Here is a 20,110-nt window from a genome sequence, read left to right as displayed (position 1 = left end):
GTGATAAGTCGTAACACGAATAAGTGAATTGACACCTACACAGTGTTTATTAAAGGTTAAAATATTATTTATGTTTCTTAAAAAAAAATTAAGATGTCTTCATAAGTGCGTAAAATAATATAACAATCACTATACTGTCCGCAAACTAAACCGGGGTCATAAATCTTCTCATTCACGCTCATGGCAAGTGATTATGGAGATAATGAAATAGTGATATATCTGGGTCTTCAGTTTAGTTTGCGGGCCGGATAGTATACTTAAACGTCTTAAACAGTTTCAGCTGAATACTACATATGTAAAGCCTGACCATTAATATATGATCTCGCGCCATATTGCGGAATTTCACTGGAACTAAATTTTTCATACTAAACCTAACTGTCACCCTATACATGAGACACAACAGCGCCCTCTTGACAATAATCATATATTTCTGGTCGGGCTTTAGTTGGAAATTCCCTATTATTGCAACCCTATCCTCCAATATTTTTAATTGCATTTGCTATTTTAGTGATATCATTTAACATTGAACCTCAGTACCTACGTAGGAAATTACGTTAGCTTTTTGTATAGGTATATTAGAAATTACTTATGCTCTTTTCACAATAGGTAACTATTGTATTGTATTCGGGCGATTTTCCGCAACTCGACGACTTGCGCGATATGTTGGGGGTGGGCTAGTCCTGCCAGCCCAGCTCCTCGAGGAATCCTATCAAACCTTTAATGTTGAGTAGGTTCTCGGGGAGGTCTCTCGGAGATCCGAGATGTTTAGCCCTGTATGGAGTCACTCCGCTGCATTCCAGGTAACTAATCAGCTTGTCTTTATGGCTCTTGATCCTTAAACCGCCGAACAAACTACATAATATGTATACTATATCTACAATAAAACGCATTGTCACCCCAAGAAAGGTTAAACATACCTACGGAATATATTCTAAGCACTTAGTCCAGGAACCTCTCGATGTTGTTTTTCTTTGATTAGAATCAAAACCACATGGTATAGGTACTTACTTGAAGTGGAAAATAACTAAAGTAGGTGAAAGGGGGTTTAGCCCTTCTGTGAAAGTGGATACTCGACGTACCTTTATGCATAGTTCGTAGGATGATTTCCACATAACTAAAACAATGGAATCATCGTATCGTAAACAATGCGGAGATTTATTTGTTAACAAATAAGCGGACCCTGGGCTCAGTAGCAGTAGCTGAGAATACGACCAGAATAAACACTGCGATGAGAATGTGAAAGATATTTTTGTAACATGGCTAAATTATTAGACATTTGAGGGAAAAGATAGAATAATTCACCGCCGTGAATGAGATTCTGGTGTCTGCACAGCATCAGACGAGCGTACCTGCTTGTATACCGCCGTGATAGTAGGTACAAAACATGAAAATTACATAGGTACCCCACGAAATACCAAGCATTTAACCTAAAAAATGGTAACCACGTAATCCATTACAATAAAGTATCACCTATATTTGTAATGGATTTCGAGGCCGAGTCTACACTGGTTCTTTTTGACAAGCTCGGTAAGCGTCGTGACTGTCTTGACACACCCACCAACCACCAAGAGACTACAGTTCTTGCTTCTTAGTGTTTACAAATGATATCATCCAATAAAACAACAGGTTTAATATTTTTAGTCATAAGGTGCTTAATGACAATGACTCAAATCTTCTATGTTGTGGTTAGAGATTAATTAACTTATTATAACTTCTCTCATCAGCCCTGACCCTGAGACTCACTGTCCTCACAGGCCACTTGGTTCTATATGTAGGTATTCTCATTTTTAGGGGTCCGTAGTCATCTCGGAACCCTTATAGTGTCGCCATGTCCATCTGTCCGTCTGTTTCTAAAAAGAAGCAATTTGGCATGGGTACATAAATCATGCATGGCGACAGAACGGTAAAATAAAACATAGTGTTTTTTTTAGGGTGCATACAAATTATTATTTTTTTGCTAATTCCAATGGTGTGGGGTGTCGTAATATCGTTAGATAACCCTACCTATCTATATGCCTGCCATAATTATCCGGAAATGAAACGGCACATTGAGGTACTAAAGGTTTAACTCATACAGGCGAGGAAACCCTTCCGAAACATAATGTTGTTCAATTCTCGAAATGTTAATACATATATAATGAGAATTCTCATAGTATAAATTATTATTTTATACTTTTTCAAACCACAAAAATCAGATTGTTTTTTTTTTTTCACTCATTTCGTAACTTTCCAACGTCATGAGAGGTCCCCTCAGGTTTCCCGACAAACGATGCAAGTAATATAATACATATAATAATCTTACTACAGGAGATACATAAACCTATCCAGTTATCCTTGAGTGACGTAGAAGGGGCTCGTCTACGTGACCCGCCGCGCCGTACAGCTTACCTCACCACACTTAAACCACAGAACGGTGTGTCAAACACACCTACCGTACCGACGTCACGAGACATCCCCGCAGGTTTCCCCTGCACTTGATGTCAATATTTGCTAACAAACAAAATGCAATAATAAGTATTTATTTTATACTAACAGAAACATTAGATCTCTATGTACCTAGCAATAAATAAATAGCATGCGATTTTAGATAATTGCTGTCTAAGTATGTGTACTCGTAACGAGTTCAATCGATTGATCAAATGCCGCATTAACGGGGAGGTTTGTAGTTTGTATCTCTATGTATTCTATGTCGTAATTAAAAAACGGGAGTGGTCTTCGTGGATCTAACAGCCGCATACGACACTGTAATCATACAACGGCTGCTCCTGAAGGTTAATGGTATGACGGGAGATGCTGGATTTACGAACGTTCTTCGCGAACTGCTCCACAACCGCCGATTTCAAGTCCACTTGCAGTCTGAAAAAAGCCGCTGGCGCTCGCAAAAAAATGGTCTCCCGCATGGTAGTGTGCTTGCCCCGATGCTGTTTAACATATACACCAATGATCAGCCAGTCTTGCCCAAAACCCAGCGGTTCGCATACGCAGATGATCTAGCGCTAGCGGCCCAAAGCGATAGCTTTAAGTGAACAGAAAAATCACTCTCTGCAGCCTTAAAGGGTCTAACGAGGTACAATGAGATGAACTGCCTAAAAGCAAACCCCCTAAAAACTCAGTCGTGCGTGTTCCACCTATGAAATCGGGAAATAAATAGGCAGCTCAATGTTGCCTGGAATGGAGTCGCTATTGAGCACTGCCCCTGCCCAAGGTATCTCGGAATAACCCTAGACAGAACGCTATCCTTCAAAAGCCACTGTTTAAAAACAGGTCTGAAGGTTAGTTCGCGAAACTGTCTGCTGCGAAAACTCACCTCAGCGCACTGGAACGTAATGCACACACCCTTCGCACTACTGGCCTGGCACTTTGCTATTCAGCTGGCGAATACGCGTGCCCGGTGTGGCACCGCTCTACCCACGCAGGACAAGTTACCTCGGCACTAAACGACACCTGCCGCATAATCACCGGATGTCTTAAACCAACGCCGCTTAATAAGCTATACCCTCTGACAGGAATTGCACCCCCGGAAACCCGCAGAGAAGTGGCGTGTAGTGTTGAAAAATTGAAGCAGGAACAAGACCCAAGGCATTCTCTCCACGGTCACAAGCTACCACCATCTCGTCTAAAGAGCCGTAGGAGCTTTATGCGGTGTACTGCAGCTATCCAGATTCCATCGTCCCAGAACCGACTTGCCCAATGGGAGAGTATCCGCGCCCCTCCTGACGGCCATGTTCGCCCCGCTGAAACGCTTCCGACTGGGCATAAGCAGCCGTGGCCGATCTGGAAAGCCTTAAACAGATTGCGTTCCTAGGTCGGCCGCAGCAAGGAGAACATGCTGAAGTGGCGCGCCCTAGGCGGCTCAGACACCCAATGCCCATGTGGGATGACTCCCCAAACAATGGAACACATGCTGTCCTGTCTAGCGTGCCCGCATACCTGCTCTGAGCAGGACCTCCGTGATGCGACGGGCAGGGCGATAAATGTCGCTACCTTTTGGTCCCGCACAGTTTGAAAGTCCGAAACCATCGACACGAGTAGAAGAAGAATTTAACAAAAAAAAAAGTTTATCATTGGACAGTGTTGGCGATGGTATATGATAGGTCTAGCTCATATATTCCCGTTCCTAAAACCGGCAGGGGCAACCTATATATGAAGTTTTGGACCATGCTCCGCAAAACACGGTTGATAACCGATATGCCTAAGAAACTTCTTTATACTTAAAGAAATACTGGTTGACTATCTTTAGAAGTTGTAAATTTGCTAAAGTAGGCAACCCGGACTAAGATGGCTGAAATCCAACCAGTTATGATCATACAACTGTCTTCGGATTGCAACTGTTATTGCATATGATCTTAGGTAGATAGGCCTTTTCGTTTAACTGTCTAACATTAACGCCGATTAGCAAATCGCCAGAATATTGATGTCAAACCCCATACATTTTGTCGGGAAAGTAACTGCTAGACGTGACTTAAACACAACATAAGTCGCGCTTTAAAGTACAAGTAAAAACAAAGCAATCCAAATACCGCATACGCAACAAAATTAAACTCGCATTAAATGATCAGGTAAAATCTCCCTCGTCAATCTTTAAGCAGACAACTAAGACATCTTAAATGTAAGTTATACAAAAAGCAGGAAAATCTCTGAGTACCTAACACAAATTTTATATGGATATGAACATAAATATATACATATGTAACATGCAAATGTTTTCCTGCAGTGTGTAATAATATAATGTTAAATATTAGGTATGCTTGATTATCAGTTTTTGACGACCGGTTTGGCCTAGTGGGTAATGACCCTGCCTACGAAGCTGATGGTCCCGGGTTCAAATCCTGGTAAGGGCATTTGTTCGTGTGATGAGCATGGATATTTGTTCCTGAGTCATGGGAGTTTTCTATGTATTTAAGTATTTATATATTATATATATCGTTGTCTAAGTACCCTCAACACAAGCCTTATGCGCTTACTGTGGGACTTAGTCAATTTGTGTAATAAAGTCCTAAAATATTTATTTATTTATTTTATCAGTTTAATCTGCTACAGCAAGAGTAAAGTCTGGTTATAGATATGGATCACTCAATTGGTAAAATCATGCCAAACGAAACATATCATGCGAAACGAGAAGTATGAACTCCTTTAACTCATTATCTAGGGAAAGATTCAAGGGAAAATATCATAAGGACGAAGACGTAACGATGGCTCAAAAATCTTCGAACATGATTTAAATTATGACCGGGACAAAAATGAGAAATGGAAGATGGCGGCCGTTTTCTTCAATTTTGACTTCGAATTCCTATTAAGGAGCCTTTTGAATTAGAGCAAAAATGAAGAATACTATTAGAAGTATTAGAACAAATTTATTTATTTTTTTGTAGATATTTTAATTTGTTTTTATTTCAAGTAGAAACACTACTATATAAATTATAAACTGAAATAAATGTCATATACCAAGAAAAAGTGACCAAGGCCTCCAGTGCCCCAGGCTGGTATCGAACCAGCGTCCTCTGCTATCGCGGCAGGTGCCTGGTATATGACATTTATTTCAGTTTAAAAATGAAGAAATTCAAGATGGCGGCCGTTTGTTTCAATTTTGACTATCGATTCGTATTAAGCAGCCTTTCAGATCATTAGTTATATTTTTTTATGTTCAGACCAATGAATTCAAAAAAGTAAATGGGCGAACTTTGTCCATGATTGATCCCCGTTTTGTATTAAAAGTACTTTCGCACACCCTCAGGCCTCGATTCCCAACTCAATTACCCTACCTACCTATATCTACACTATGGCCACGCATACTGCATTACAAAGGAGTTGACCAATATAGGAAGACCCCTCACAAATAGCTTTTGGGCCTTCTAGGTTATTCTAGCTCCATAACCGCTTATTATATTACCCTCAACAACACGTTTACCTAATTTCATTTAAAGTAGAACAAATTCAAAAAAGCGGCCAAGTGCGAGTCGGACTCGCGCATGAAGGGTTCCGTACAATTTAAGACGTATTAAAAAAAAATCTTCTTATTAGATCTTGTTCAACATTTTACCACTTTGGTTTGGACACACATTTTACCACTTTGGAAGTGTCTCTCGCGCAAACTATTCAGTTTAGAAAAAAATGATATTAGGAACCTAAATATCATTTTTGAAGACCTATCCATAGATACCCCACACGTATATGTTTGATGAATTTTTTTTTTTTTTTAATTTTATGACGTATTAAAAAAAACTACTCACTAGATCTCGTTCAAACCAATTTTCGGTGGAAGTTTGCATGGTAATGTATATCATATATTTATTTTAGATTTTTCATTTTGTTATTTTAGAAGTTACACACTTTTTTTCACTTTGGAAGGTTCTCTCGCGCAAACTATTCAGTTTAGAAAAAAATGATATTAGAAACCTTAATATCATTTTTAAAGACCTATCCATAGATACCCCACACGTATGGGTATGATGAAAAAAAAAAATTTTTTTTTAATTTCATGACGTTTTAAAAAAAAACTACTTACTAGATCTCGTTCAAACCAATTTTCGGTGGAAGTTTACGTGGCAATGTATATCATATATTTTTTTTAGATTTTTCATTTTGTTATTTTAGAAGTTACAGGGGGGGGGGGCACACTTTTTTTCACTTTGGAAGGTTCTCTCGCGCAAACTATTCAGTTTAGAAAAAAATGATATTAGAAACCTTAATATCATTTTTGAAGACCTATCCATAGATACCCCACACGTATGGGTGTGATGAAAAAAAAATTTTTTTTTAATTTCATGACGTTTTAAAAAAAAACTACTTACTAGATCTCGTTCAAACCAATTTTCGGTGGAAGTTTACATGGCAATGTATATCATATATTTTTTTTAGATTTTTCATTCTGTTATTTTAGAAGTTACGGGGGGGGGGACACACTTTTTACCACTTTGGAAGTGTCTCTCGCGCAAACTATTCAGTTTAGAAAAAAATGATATTAGAAACCTCAATATCATTTTTGAAGACCTATCCATAGATACCCCACACGTATGGGTTTGATGAAAAAAGATTTTTTGAGTTTCAGTTCTAAGTATGGGGAACCCCCAAAATTTATTGTTTTTTTTTCTATTTTTGTGTGAAAATCTTAATGCGGTTCATAGAATACATCCACTTACTAAGTTTGAACAGTACAGCTCTTATAGTTTCGGAAAAAAGTGGCTGTGACAGAATCGGACAGACAGACGGACATGACGAATCTATAAGGGTTCCGTTTTTTGCCATTTGGCTACGGAACCCTAAAAAGATCATCAAAACTCTTAGGGTACTTCCTGAAGTCCTAAAAAGCTGAAATTTGGTATGTAAGCTAGATTAGTATACGAACAATAAACGAATTTGGAACTTTTACCCCCCAACCCCTTGAACTAGGGGATCAAAGTTTGTATGAGACTTCCGCAAATTTGGAAACTAAAGGTTTGATACTTTATATAGGGACTCCTTGTTAGTAATAATAAAATACGTATTTCAGGATTTTTAGTAAATCACCACCCTTTAATTTAAGGGATGGAAGATTGTCATAAGCAACTTACAAAAAGAAGTAAATTCCCACCAAAACAATTTTCATGTAAAATGTTGCCAAGACGAAACCATAAGTCCCACACTGACAAAAAGTTATCAGATCGCATGCATGCAGAAAAAAGTAGCAACACATTATGTGGATTTTTCATTTTATTTAGTGATAATTTTGAAGTAGCGCATTTTTGTAGTAATCCGTACATACTATTCTATACAATTAAATACAATCGTATTTAAATTTAAAAGGGCGAATTGAAGTGTTCGCCTTTTATATTACATGTCTCCTAAGACAATTCATGTGAAAATTGTAATTCAAGTGTGGCATTGTGGATAACGGCAAGTGAAGATTGTCAAATTGTGTTGTACAAAAAGTTATGAAATACATTGCAAAAATGAGAAAACTTAAACAATCTGATATTTCTCAATATGATTTTACTGTTATTATACTTACAGTATCTTATCTACAGATTACTGAAAAAAATAAACTGCTTCATAATTAGTAAAAAATAAAAAAAATATACTAGATAATTCACTGCCACTTTTTTACTGAACGACTCCTTACCCCCTAACTTCACAAACTCTACACCTTAATCAAAATATGTGGCTTGGCGTTTCGCTACCGTCACATCGGCGTAAGGTAAAAAATGTATTCAGTATTCATTACTTTTTGTTATAGGTTCCTACAATAGCTCATGTGCGACAAGACTTAAAAGGCAGCCCTCGTATGAATCTACTCAAAGTACATATACTTTATTGCGAACCGCGAGTTCTCCGTTTGGGGCGAACTGCTAGTTAAGTAAATTATCTAACTAGACTAAAGCAAGAAATGGACGAATCAAATAATACAGTAGCGTTACAGTAGCTTGTAAGGCTACATAATTGATTAGCAACAACCTTTTTCCGAGTAAATCATTAATATGCGGGCATATAGGCCCTAGGTTACTGTCGAAGTGTCAACGTACTTACAGAACTGACAGCACGGCACGGCATACATCATTATATTTATTATAGGCTTCAGTTATGTCCGTGACTTCTTTTTTCTCTCTTGCACGTGTACTAAAGAAAAGGAGGTAGATAGTAGACCGTGATCGAATTACATAAAAAAATCGTCGTGTTTTCTAATAACAAGAGCAAAAGGTCGATCCAGATAATAAGGGGCGTCCATTAATTACGGGAGGGCTTCAGAGGGGAAGGGGGTCAAGCCGAATCTCACTATATCTCACGTGGGGGTGAGGGGGATTTTGGCAAATACCACGTAATTATTTTCAGGCAAATAATTGTGTAAAAATTCAAGGGGATAAGATTATTTTTTAGTTAAAACATGTGTCTGGACTAAAATATATAAACGATCACACATATCTATCAGTCTTTACTATACTCTTAATAGAAATAGTAAAGCCAATTGAGTACTAATAAAAAGTACTAAAAATACAAAATTTGAAAGATCTCACGTGAGATTAGGGGGGAGGTAGGGGATCGAGACAAATCTCACGACATCTCACCAGGGGGTCAAAAAATCCTCTAAAACCCCTTACATAAATTAATAGATGCCCCCTAAATCATTTATAGGAAAAAGGGTGTTCCAGAGCTGAACTTGGCCATCAGTAGGTCTACAGTAGTTTAACCGCTTGAAAAAATATTTTAATGTAGGTACTTATTTGTGGAGCTAATTGGCTTCCCTTCCCTAAATTCAAACCCTATGTATACATAATAATACATATTGTATATGCAGTACTACTATCGCAAACGCAATGTTTATAGCCAAAAAGCATATTATCTGTTTCCAACTCCAGTCCACATTTAATTAATACTCGTTATATTACTTACTATACAAGTATACACTGCTGCAAAATTGCTGACTTATATATTTCAGCTAACCGTAACTAGAAATAAATTGAGTTGAAAAGTAACGAAATAAATCTTAGTACCTAAGTACGCAAGTTAAACAGAGCAGATTGCACCAACAAACTACATTTGCTATGAAAATAGACGGATTTCTACGGAACGATGGCTGGATTATGTGTGATGTGAGTGGTGAGTGTGAGGCCGTGGACTGGACGCAAACGGCGCGCGGTGCGGCGAGCAGTAAATCAAGGTCATACATACATTTACTAAATGCGCTCGAGCAACTGTATGAACGGCTTTGATTAGCCGCAATTGCCGCTCACTGCGCCGCGTGCCGGTTGCGTCCAATCCGCAGCCTAATACCTAAGTGCAACCAGGGATCATTACCGGTATAACTAAAAATAAAAAATCACGTATCATTCCAAATATTTCTTTGATATTCTAGAATGGTAATTAGGTAAGGACTTAGCTAAGTGAAATGCAAAAACATAAATAAACAACCGAGATACCGAAATTGAATACCGGTTAAATTGTATGAAAAATATACCGGTATTCGATCCCTGGGTGCAATTGGCCTAATATTACATACTACATATTATTCACCAAAATAATTCAACATCATCATCATCTCAGCCATAAGACGTCCACTGCTGAACATAGGCCTCCCCCTTGGCCCTCCACATGTACCGGTTGGAAGCGACCCACATCCAGCGTCTTCCGGCGACCTTAATAAGGTCGTCTGTCCATCTTGTGGGTGGTCGTCCTACGCTTGCTAATCCGTGGTCTCCACTCGAGCACTTTTCGACCCCATCGGCCATCTTCTCTGCGTGCAATGTGGCCTGCCCATTGCTACTTCAGCTTGCTAATCCGGTGGGCCATGTCGGTGACTTTAGTTCGTCAAATAATTCATGTAACTTACAAACTTGTTTACAAATATCAGGCATTATAAGTCTCGTTAGACGATGGTTGGTTGTCGTATCCAAGCCGCCTGAAGTCCTTGGAGACCATGGACGTCCGCACCTCAACTGTCCCATACGACTCGGTTCTTAACACTGAAACAATTAATTAATGTTCTGTGTCTGTATTTACATAGGAAATTAAACTTTTAAAAGGAATCTTCCATTTTTGAAACGGAAAATGTATCTAATTAGTTAACGAAAAAAGATATAACTTTTTATTTAGAACAATTAAACTGTCAGATACTTTTGAGCATGAACTGAAGAGATATACCAGGGTACTTAGCCAACATGGCAATCGTTAACGATCTGTAGCGTAGCGTTGTCATGTCTCTCTATCACTCTTCCATATAAGTGCGACAGTGACAGTTGCATTTCGTTCGCTACCGATCGTTAACGATCGCGCGTTAGCTACAAACCCTGTTATATTTGGGAAAGTATTCGAAAGTGGCAGATACTTTCGGTGGTTTGTTTCATCCCCCATACCCATACATGACTATAAGTTTCCGAAATGTTTAAATGTGGAAATTTCGCAATTTTGGAAACTTCGCCATCCTTTTAAGGGTACTGATACTGTTCGACCTTAGAGTTGGCGTAAGACTTTCTAGCCTGGTCAAGCTTGCATCATTGCATATACTTGATATATTCGAGAAACATGGATAGTCTAAGGATGGCCTAGGTTTAAGGCCGCGGACTGGACGCAAGCGGCGTGCGGCAAATCAAAGCCGTACATACATTTGGTCGAGCACAATATATGAATGGCTTTGATTTGCCGCTCACCGCGCCGCGCGCCACTTGCGTCCAGTCCGCGGCCTTGTGACGCCAGCCACGAATTTTCACGACGCAGGTTCAGAATTTTGAGGAATTTCATTACTAGTACAGTCAGCATCAATAGTAACGGACGAAACAACGCGCCAAAAATATCTGATATTCCTAATAACTTTTCCAAATGTAGATACATTTTTGATAATCACGTTCAAAAGTATATCTTTTACAATCTTAATTATTCTACTTATAGAATCATCACTTTTTGTTCGGCTGTTACAGACTACTACTTACTAGATAGTCTACTTTTGACACCTTGTTTGATCCGTTACTTTTGATGTTGACTGTACATAATCTATAATACCTAGGTGCCGCGACACCTGGGTGACGTCCACATGACTCGAACTTAGGTCACATGTCGAAAACAGTGCTTCTTAAGAAGGAAATAGGTTAGTACGTGATCGTCCATACAAAAAGAGAAAACGGTTATCTACTTCTAAATATTTTCCATTCTCCATGATTTTTAATATGTGATTGACACAATGAAAAACTAGGTTTACATAGTTTTCCTTTTTTTTTCAAAATTTGCAAAACATTTTTTGTTTAAGCGTAGGTAACCTATAAACATAGAATATATTATGCTGAAGCGATCGACATCAAAATAAAAGTGATTAGGGGGGCCACATAGAGCGACCATACGCGCGAGACAATTTCCTCGCGCACAAAACGGCCAGTGTAGACGTGCCTCGGAGTCGCGCGCGTTTTCCTCTTCTGAGCGTACCGCCTCGGCCGAGGCACGTCTAATACTCTGTCTGTTTTGTCCGTGAGGAAATTGGCTCGCGCGTATGTTCGCTCTGTGTGGATCCGCCTATTTGTTAAGATTTAGTTAGTGTAAAACGTTTTCTTCCGAAATACAATGTCATAAATACTGTTATTTCGCTAGGATCGCAAAGCTATTCCTATCTCTTAAGTGAGTCCCTGAATGCACTTAAAGTGGAAAGAATTTATAAGCACAGAACTACTCTTTGTTAAGGCGCCGTGAGGCCCGTGAGTTCAATTCGCAGATCTCTAAGCACTGAGCGGATATCATTATTGTTATGAATTGTTAATTTTTGTAATTAAAAAAAAGTAATCAATGAGATCGGTCAAAAATAAATGCACATTTTTAGAAGCAATATTCATATTTTTAGCTTTTATGCAAAAAATGTTACAAATTGTTAATGGCGCGTTTTAGACCGATGTTTGTGATATCTTTTTACTAGAGAAAGGCCTAGCAGGCAAACGTATTATGATTTAAAAAGCGCTACGATTTTTCAAAAACTCTGCTGGCTAACCCACGGCACCTTAACTTTATAATATGTACCTCTCCTCTATCCTTTTTAGTAGGAGTACCTCCTGGATAATATACCTCCTGAATGTGCGACATCTCGCTCAGGGTAAGGGGTTGGGAGCTACTAAAAAGGAACGGGTATAAGGTAAAAAAGTGGCAACCCAGACGGAAAGCAAACGTCCTGATGTCTCCAGACAACCGGCATTTCTGCCGTATGTAAAAGGGGTAACGGATAAAGTTGGAACAGTACTTGGAAAGTACTCTATAAAGACAGTTTACACCCCTTTATCCAAAGTCGCAGGGAGCCTAAAGGTCGCCAAAGGACGTTATTCCTTTTCAGTCACCTGGCGCTCATAAAATTGATTGCGTAGGTCCTAAATCGGCGAAACGAAGCGCACCATAGCAGAAAGAGTTAAGGAACATATCACAGCTGTCAAAAATTGTCAGGTGCAGTGCACAAGTCTGCTGTGGCTGAGCATTTACGGGAGTTAGCACCAAACCCTGGATCGAGCTGCATAACCCTTAAATCCTTTCCACGGATCGCCATTTCTACAACAGAAAAGTGTGGAAAGACATTGAATTAAATAAAAAATTGCATATTCAATGGGGACGAGGGTTTGGGGATCTCATCCACATGGAATCCAGTCATTAGTAAATGTAAGGGAGAACGAATATCGACAGTCGATAAATCGAATATCGTTTGCGTTGTGTGTCGACAGAGTTCAAGTCAATAAACAAGACCAAGTGCGGGTAGTTCGAAAAACTCGCGCGGCTAGAGGATGTTGATGTCAACTTTAGCCAGTCTTCTCCGAGACGACGGGGACCACACCGTCCTCGAAACGTCGGAGGTCAATTATAACTTAATACGCGATTAATTCCCGTTTGTGTTAGTTAATCTCTAATGTGTAAAAATCGTGAATGTTTAAATTATTTTCTATTTCTTTTAACGTAACTAATTTAACCACCAATAAGTAATACCTACCTATATTATATTTCATTTTATTTAGGTTTAGAAAGAACTCCGCAGAAGAAAGTTTGCGGTTCTACTTCTAAATCAGACACTTTACGCGATAAAGTTTTGCAGTAGGTATACATACATAAATAATGATTGCTAATCGTGATATGTAGTTACTTAAGTACCTACATCATTTAAAAGACACTGCACGACGGTTCTTTCAAATGTTAAAAAACGTATCTACACCGGGGTACAGTGTAAACGAAATTATTGAGATTTCCTTAAGGAAAAAGTGACTAAGAACATAGAAATATATGCTACCTTATTCTTTAGATTGCGGTTTCTATGCGAATAGGCAACGGAGAATTATATCATGTTTATTTTCCTTGTTTAAATGTTATTACGTACTAAAATTTTGTTTGTTTCTCGCTTAAGTTATTTATAATCTTAGAGAAATAAATATATCTGAACTGAAAGTACTTGTATTTTTAACGTCTATTGCAAAAAAAAAACATAAATTGAGCCGATTGGCCATAAAACTGTGTCTTTACGAATACAAAAGTACAAAACAAAAGATGTGTGAAATTCTCGTCCATATAGCCGGAATACCTAGTTATTTTTGTATAGGTACTTTGCGTTTCTGGTATAATATCGACACGTTATTAGGTAGGTAAATGAAACTTTTTTTCGATACAAATTTTTGTTTTTACATTGAAATAATGTTTCTTTACATTATTTGTTTATTTTTAATAATAGGCTTTGAACTGAAAAGTTTGAATACTAGTAAAACAGAAATTAAAATTTAGGGAAGTAAGTGGGATCAAGATTGTTTAGTCCAAGTAGGTACATAAGGTAAGCAATACCGGGAGCTAATCGTTTTATTTCCCTATTGTAAAAGAGCCATTAGAGATAACATTCATCGTCTCACTTTATTTTTCGCATACTATACTCCTTAAAAAAGATCTATTTGGGACATTTTAACCGGCCCGCCGTAGGTAAAAAAATACGTTACTACCTCGGGAGTAAAATCACCTACTACGGCCTTGTACATTAGCGTAAAATGGTAATGTTGGGTTTGTGATCAATATATATATATATATATAATTAAAATGATAGATTAAAACACTCATCTGTGCTTTTAGAAAAACGTTTAGAGGAAAAGCGGTTTTCACATTGGATACGGATCTGTCGGCTGCTTCTGTGTCCGAATGGGACATCACTAGGACGTGCAGTTCTGTCTCGCTTACACACAATTTATTAATCATTTATTTCAAATAACAAGGATTCATAATACATGGTTAGTAACAAAATAGTTCATTATCTTATTATCTACGTTAGTATTCTTATATCTAAGGTTTTTATATTACTATGGCTATGTACACAAATAAATAAATACTCCATTGCAACAGTGGGCACATCACCCCACTACTTGAGCATTGTAAGAGATGTGCACACTGCAGCAATGTCGTATATAAGGACAATCAATCCTATCCGCTATCATGGCCAGGATGCGGTTGCGGCTATCCCGCACCCGCCGCAATGAAGCGGCGTGAGAATCCGCATCAATGTAATAACCGCGTAATATGAACTTACAGTAATTCTCTTTTCCACAAGCCAGCATCCTCGGCTCTGCGAGTTCGGGATGCCTACCAGTGAGCCAGGCGAGCCACTCGCCCAGCATGGTCGCGGCGAGCGGGCGCAGCAGTGGCGCCGCGCAAGCCCGTGCGCCCGTAGTGGCTGGCAGCGGAACTAACGCATAGCCGCGCAGCGTGTCCCCACCTATCATGTTCTGTGCGCGGACTGTGATCACCAGTTGTGGCCCTGTGTATGGGAATTTACGAGAAGTCAAATTATCAATCAAATAAAATCGCAAATGTGATTATTCTTTTAATAACTAATGGTTTAGTTTTCTAGTTTTATACTTGAATTTTAAACGCTACTTGCATTTTGCTACAAGTTTAAGCAGCAATTCATACCTACTAAATAGACTTAACAAAATTTAAACTTCAGCGTTCTACAAGCCCATTGTTTCCTTTACAAGAAATGTAATCCCATATAATTAAATAAATAAAGAATGTCATGGATGTTTGCTATTTGCCACATTCATATAATTGAAGTATTTCAATTTATCTATAGTAAACACCCCTATAATGGAACAGGCACCAGTAATGGGATGGTATAGACAAATCCTGTAAAACAAGTAATTACCATCAGTTTTTAATCGCTGGCAACATTTTATTTTACCAAAAACAAGAGCCAATGAGCTTAGAGGAGAATTTTTCATTGATATTTATTAGTTTGAAAGTTAATGGCGCCAATACATTCCATGACTGGAGCCAATCGTTGACGATCCCAAACTCACAAGCGGTATTGAACCTTTAAGTCTAAGGAGAGACTTTGCCTCCTTGTGTGAGTTCTACCGCTTGTACAATGGGCTGTGCTCTGAGGAATTGTTTGACATGATGCTAACGGCCACTTTCTATCACCGCACCGCTAGCCGTCGGCAGGGTGTTCATCCTGTGAATGTCATCATCGATCCCAGTGCGCCCTCATGAACGGCAAAGAGGGTGAAACGCCGGAGTGGGTTTAGTGGGTAGGGCTAAATTCTCCCCCCCCCCCCCCCCCCCCCCCCCCCCCCCCCCCCCCCCCCCCCCCCCCCCCCCCCCTCTTAGAACCTAAATGGTCGCGTACTGTGCGGTTCAAGAGGAATTTCCTCCCGCGGACGCTCCGGCTGTGGAATGAGCTCCCTTCCGAGGTTTTCCCGAGGGTCTACAGTATGGGGTTCTTCAAAAAAGGAGTGTACAGGTTTTTAAAGGGTCGGCAACGCGCATGTAACACCTCTGGAGTTGCAAGCGTCCATAGACTGCGGTGGTACCATCGTGGTATAAAAAAAAAATGGTTTATAAAATGGAAACCAATTGCAGCAGCTACATAGAAAACATAAAGGACATTTTATTATAGAAAACATAAAGGATATTATGTCATTAAATACATAGAAAACATAAAGGACGAATTGAACGTTCAACTTTTAAAGCGTCTCATTGATGCTACGGGTGACCAAGAGGACTGGTTCTCAGTGCCGGATTAACCATTAAGCAAAATAAGCACTTGCTTAGGGCACCACGTCTAGGGGGGCACCAAAATCATAGGAAAAAAAAAACGCGCAGGCTGCATCAGCATCGCAGTCGTAGTGTAGTACTTATGTACACGAAACTTTTTGATATGTGTCTACCCATCTAATAACGAAGGGTCGTAAGAGAGTGAGTACACGTAAGCACATCTCCAACCTTACGCGGAGGCCATCAAAGCTCATGGCCAAAAAATCTTACCGTCGGGCTTGTGGCCAACCGATTTTCTCGACGTAGATTACCGATTTTGTAGCGTATTTTGGTCTCTTGCACACCAGATGTGTCGGCCAGGCCGAGTTGCTGCAGAGCCGCGATCCTGCGACCTAATTGTCAAAGTGTAATAAAGAGCCCTGCGAAGGCCGAAAAACAAAAGCATCTTATCAAGTTGCGCTTTCGAGTTAAGGCAAAGGCCGAACAGTAGGAGGGCCGTGATTACATAGGTTCGATTTCAAGCTACTCTTTTGCAGTTCGGCTTTAGGTCTTATGCGACGCCAGGCCTTCTACTTTATGCAAACTGCCCCACTTTCGCTTGGCCATGGATCCAAATCCATGCTGTCCTCTTTCGCAGCTGGGCTGCCTTGCTGACACCTCGCCATTAGTTGTATTATATGATAACGCGCCGCGATCTGACGCTGCGGACGTCCAGCTATTCATACCTCGCCATTGGTCAAATTCAAGCCTTGCTTTCTTCCAGCTCGACCTTTGGCCTCATCCGTAAGCGCTGATCGAACGCTCCGCGCATTCAGCCTTAGACTTTGCCTTTAAAAACACCTTCACGATTTAGGCCAATCAAATTAGATCCAAAAATAGCGTTTTGAGGAATTAATTCCCAGTAAGCTGGAAATTGTTTTAATACATTTATTTGGTCCTAAATGCGTGTAATCCCAGTTTGCTCTATCCCAGGAGGTGTGCATACATTTTGGGATCCTTAGGAGATATTTTTTTCCTTTGGATTGCCAAACCACTCGATGTAGAAATTGTAGAAGGAACCCACTATCAATTACAATAGCACTTTGTGGATCAGACACTGGTAAGAAAGCGTTTTCGGATTATTAACATGATTTTACCAAAAATAAAAAAATGTTGACCTAATTTGCAATTTAGGTACTACGAATACATATTAAGGTACCTTAAATCAATCAATCAATCAATATATTTTATTGCAAGAACATAGTTAAATTACATTCCGGATCCCAGATATTAATTTTAATAATACTTGTAATTAGAACAAATTTTCCGACAGCCGTACCGTTTTCGATTTACAAGCAAAAAAACTGAAAAAGAGGAAACATTTATGCACACCTCCTGGAATGGAGCAAACTCGGATTACACGTATTTTTAGGTCGAAAAAATCTGATTGTATTGGCCTAATTGTGACACATTATTATTTAAGAAAACGAGACTTATTCGCGTTTGATTAAGTTCTAAAATTACCTCCAACGTCAAAATAATGATGTCGACTTTACACTGTCTCCGAGACCATGGGGACAACGCCGTCCTTGAAACGTCTGGTCAGAGGTAATTTTAAAACTTACCCTATTAAGCCCCGTTTTCGTAAACAATAACTTGCTATTTAAAACATTTGTGGCCATTGGTACTTGTTCTGACAAAAACCAATGGCCAATGGCTAAGCCCCTACTGAAGCTCGGCCTTTGCCCTCACATGAATGAGCCTCGCAGGAAAGCTCTAGAGGTTCCAAAATCCTGTGCGGAATACTGCCTATGTCTTACGTCTTCGCTTACACTTGGACCATGGTTGGCTTGGCCTCCGGACTTATGCGAAGCACGGTCTTCGAATTTGCTTACACTTGACCTTACCTACTCTTGGAACATTAATACTGCAGTTCTGTCAATTTCCGTGATAAAATTATGTGACGGATTGAAAATTCTATTCTCAGAAGTAATGCGGCAATAAACGTCACTCAATTTACCAAGAAAATTCAATGTAATCTTGATGAGGGGGCACCATGGTCTAGAAATGCTTAGGGCACCAAAATGTCTTAATCCGGCACTGCTGGTTCTTTCCTTGCCCAGCAAATTGGCATCGCCATACAGCGCGGTAATGCTACCAGCCTTCTGAGCACCCTACCATCGGGCGACGAGCTAGCACCCATTTTTTATTTGTAAATATATGTATTTAGATATGTTTCTTTACTTTATGCGTTTTCATAAGTTATTTTAGACATATTATACATTAACTATATAAATTACATATTATATAATAAAACAAATATAAAAAAAAAACTTTTAAAGCATAAAGCGGTAGAAATTTTACTGGTGTCGATGAAATATCAAAAATACTCCAAATTTTCTCTTAATGTCCTGTTAATTGGTGCTGTTAACATACTACCGACTGGTAAAAGTTCAAGTCAAATGACGTTGATATGGATTTAAAATTAATTATGCATTGCAACTAAGGTGACCAGATGTCCTGTATTTTACGGGTAGGCTTGAGTCGGTCAGGACCGAAGAACTAAAAGGAATGAAATCCCACCACAGACCGAAAGGAACTAGTTCATCTTAAGCTCTCTTAATCGGTCTCGGTCCTTTAGTTCAGTAGTCGGTATGTCAGCGGGCCTACCGCGAACCACGTTCGACGGGTTGCCTCCCTGTCACACTTACGTACGAATTTACAAGTGCGACAGAGAGGCAACACGTCGAACGTGGTTCGCGGTAGGCCCTCAGTACCAAGTAACAAATCGGTCGGGAGCGAAGGAGCGAATGATCGGAATGAGTCAAGGTCAAGAAATTCGCTCTCTCACGTCTCGCTCTGTTTATTTGCGAGCGAGAGCAAGATATAACCTAGTCATCCTCATTCAGATCTCGAGATTTGCTCCTGAACTAAAGGAACTAAAGGACCTAAAAGAGCGAACTAGTTCGTTTGACCGATTGACCGAGATCGGAGCGCTCTTTTTAAAGACCGAGCGGGCACAACTCTATTTACGGGTTGTCCTGTATTTCTGGCACGAATTTTTCATTGTCCCGTAATTTCGGAAAACCAATACGGAACAGTACATTGTCCCGTAATTTAATATAAAAAAAATTGTATTTTATAATATTTAATATTGTTTTTTAACGTATTTTATTACAAATTTAGCAATTGTATGGGTTATTTAATGGATTGTGCCAAACTTTAGTACAAAAAAAAATATGAATCTTGATTTTAAATAAAAACGGTCTGTCCCGTATTTTAACTTCGAATCCCGTATTTTCAATGTAGTTGTCCCGTAAAACCAGAAATCAGATCTGGTCACCCTAATCGCAACTCACATCCTGACACATTTGTGCTGCTGAAAACCATCTCTAAAGGCATATTAAAGACTACTCTTTCAGGATTGGCTCCTGAACGAGCCATCTGACTGTTCCCTGATGTTAAACCCGACACTGGACTCCAATCGGGGCCCCATACAGCCTCATATTGAATATACAACAACTCGTCGAATACACCCGCTGGGAAAACCACATTTTCAATTTGACCCGTGAATGACACGAGAAACTTGGTGATTTCGATTTCTTTCATTTATAGATTCACGGAGTTATTTAATTTCGCGTTTATTCAGAGTTTCCGAGCACACCGGGTAAACTAAAACCAAACT

General features: G+C 39.3%; 1 protein-coding gene and 1 long non-coding RNA gene across 2 annotated transcripts; one reads left to right on the top strand and one right to left on the bottom strand.

Annotated features, from left to right (window-relative positions):
* Positions 1-7,671: 7,671 nt before the first annotated feature.
* LOC133522282 (B9 domain-containing protein 1) lies at positions 7,672-20,101 on the bottom strand. The gene is made up of 3 exons (XM_061857560.1): positions 19,785-20,101; positions 14,981-15,208; positions 7,672-10,433 (listed from the first exon to the last, which is right to left on the bottom strand). The coding sequence occupies exons 1-3, from the start codon at positions 20,032-20,034 to the stop codon at positions 10,318-10,320; spliced, it is 594 nt and encodes a 197-aa protein (XP_061713544.1). The 5' UTR covers positions 20,035-20,101; the 3' UTR covers positions 7,672-10,317.
* Positions 12,384-15,471, top strand: LOC133522283 (uncharacterized). The gene is made up of 2 exons (XR_009800031.1): positions 12,384-13,280; positions 15,002-15,471. It is a non-coding gene; the product is annotated as an uncharacterized LOC133522283 (long non-coding RNA).
* Positions 20,102-20,110: the final 9 nt, after the last annotated feature.

This window comes from Cydia pomonella, chromosome 10, assembly GCF_033807575.1.
Source record: "Cydia pomonella isolate Wapato2018A chromosome 10, ilCydPomo1, whole genome shotgun sequence".
Lineage (NCBI taxonomy): Eukaryota > Metazoa > Arthropoda > Insecta > Lepidoptera > Tortricidae > Cydia > Cydia pomonella.
Note: the sequence above shows the minus strand (reverse complement) of the source record. Positions and strands in the feature narration are given on the sequence as shown.

Bases quoted from the DNA above. Each gene is read 5' to 3' on its own strand.
- LOC133522282 (XM_061857560.1), bottom strand. From the start codon at position 20,034: ATGAAAGAAATCGAAATCACCAAGTTTCTCGTGTCATTCACGGGTCAA. The intron at 15,209-19,784 runs GTGAGTTGCGAT...TCCCATACACAG, and splicing joins CAGCACAAATGTGTCAGGAT to GGCCACAACTGGTGATCACA. The intron at 10,434-14,980 runs GTAAGTTCATAT...TAATTGTTTCAG, and splicing joins TTGTGGAAAAGAGAATTACT to TGTTAAGAACCGAGTCGTAT.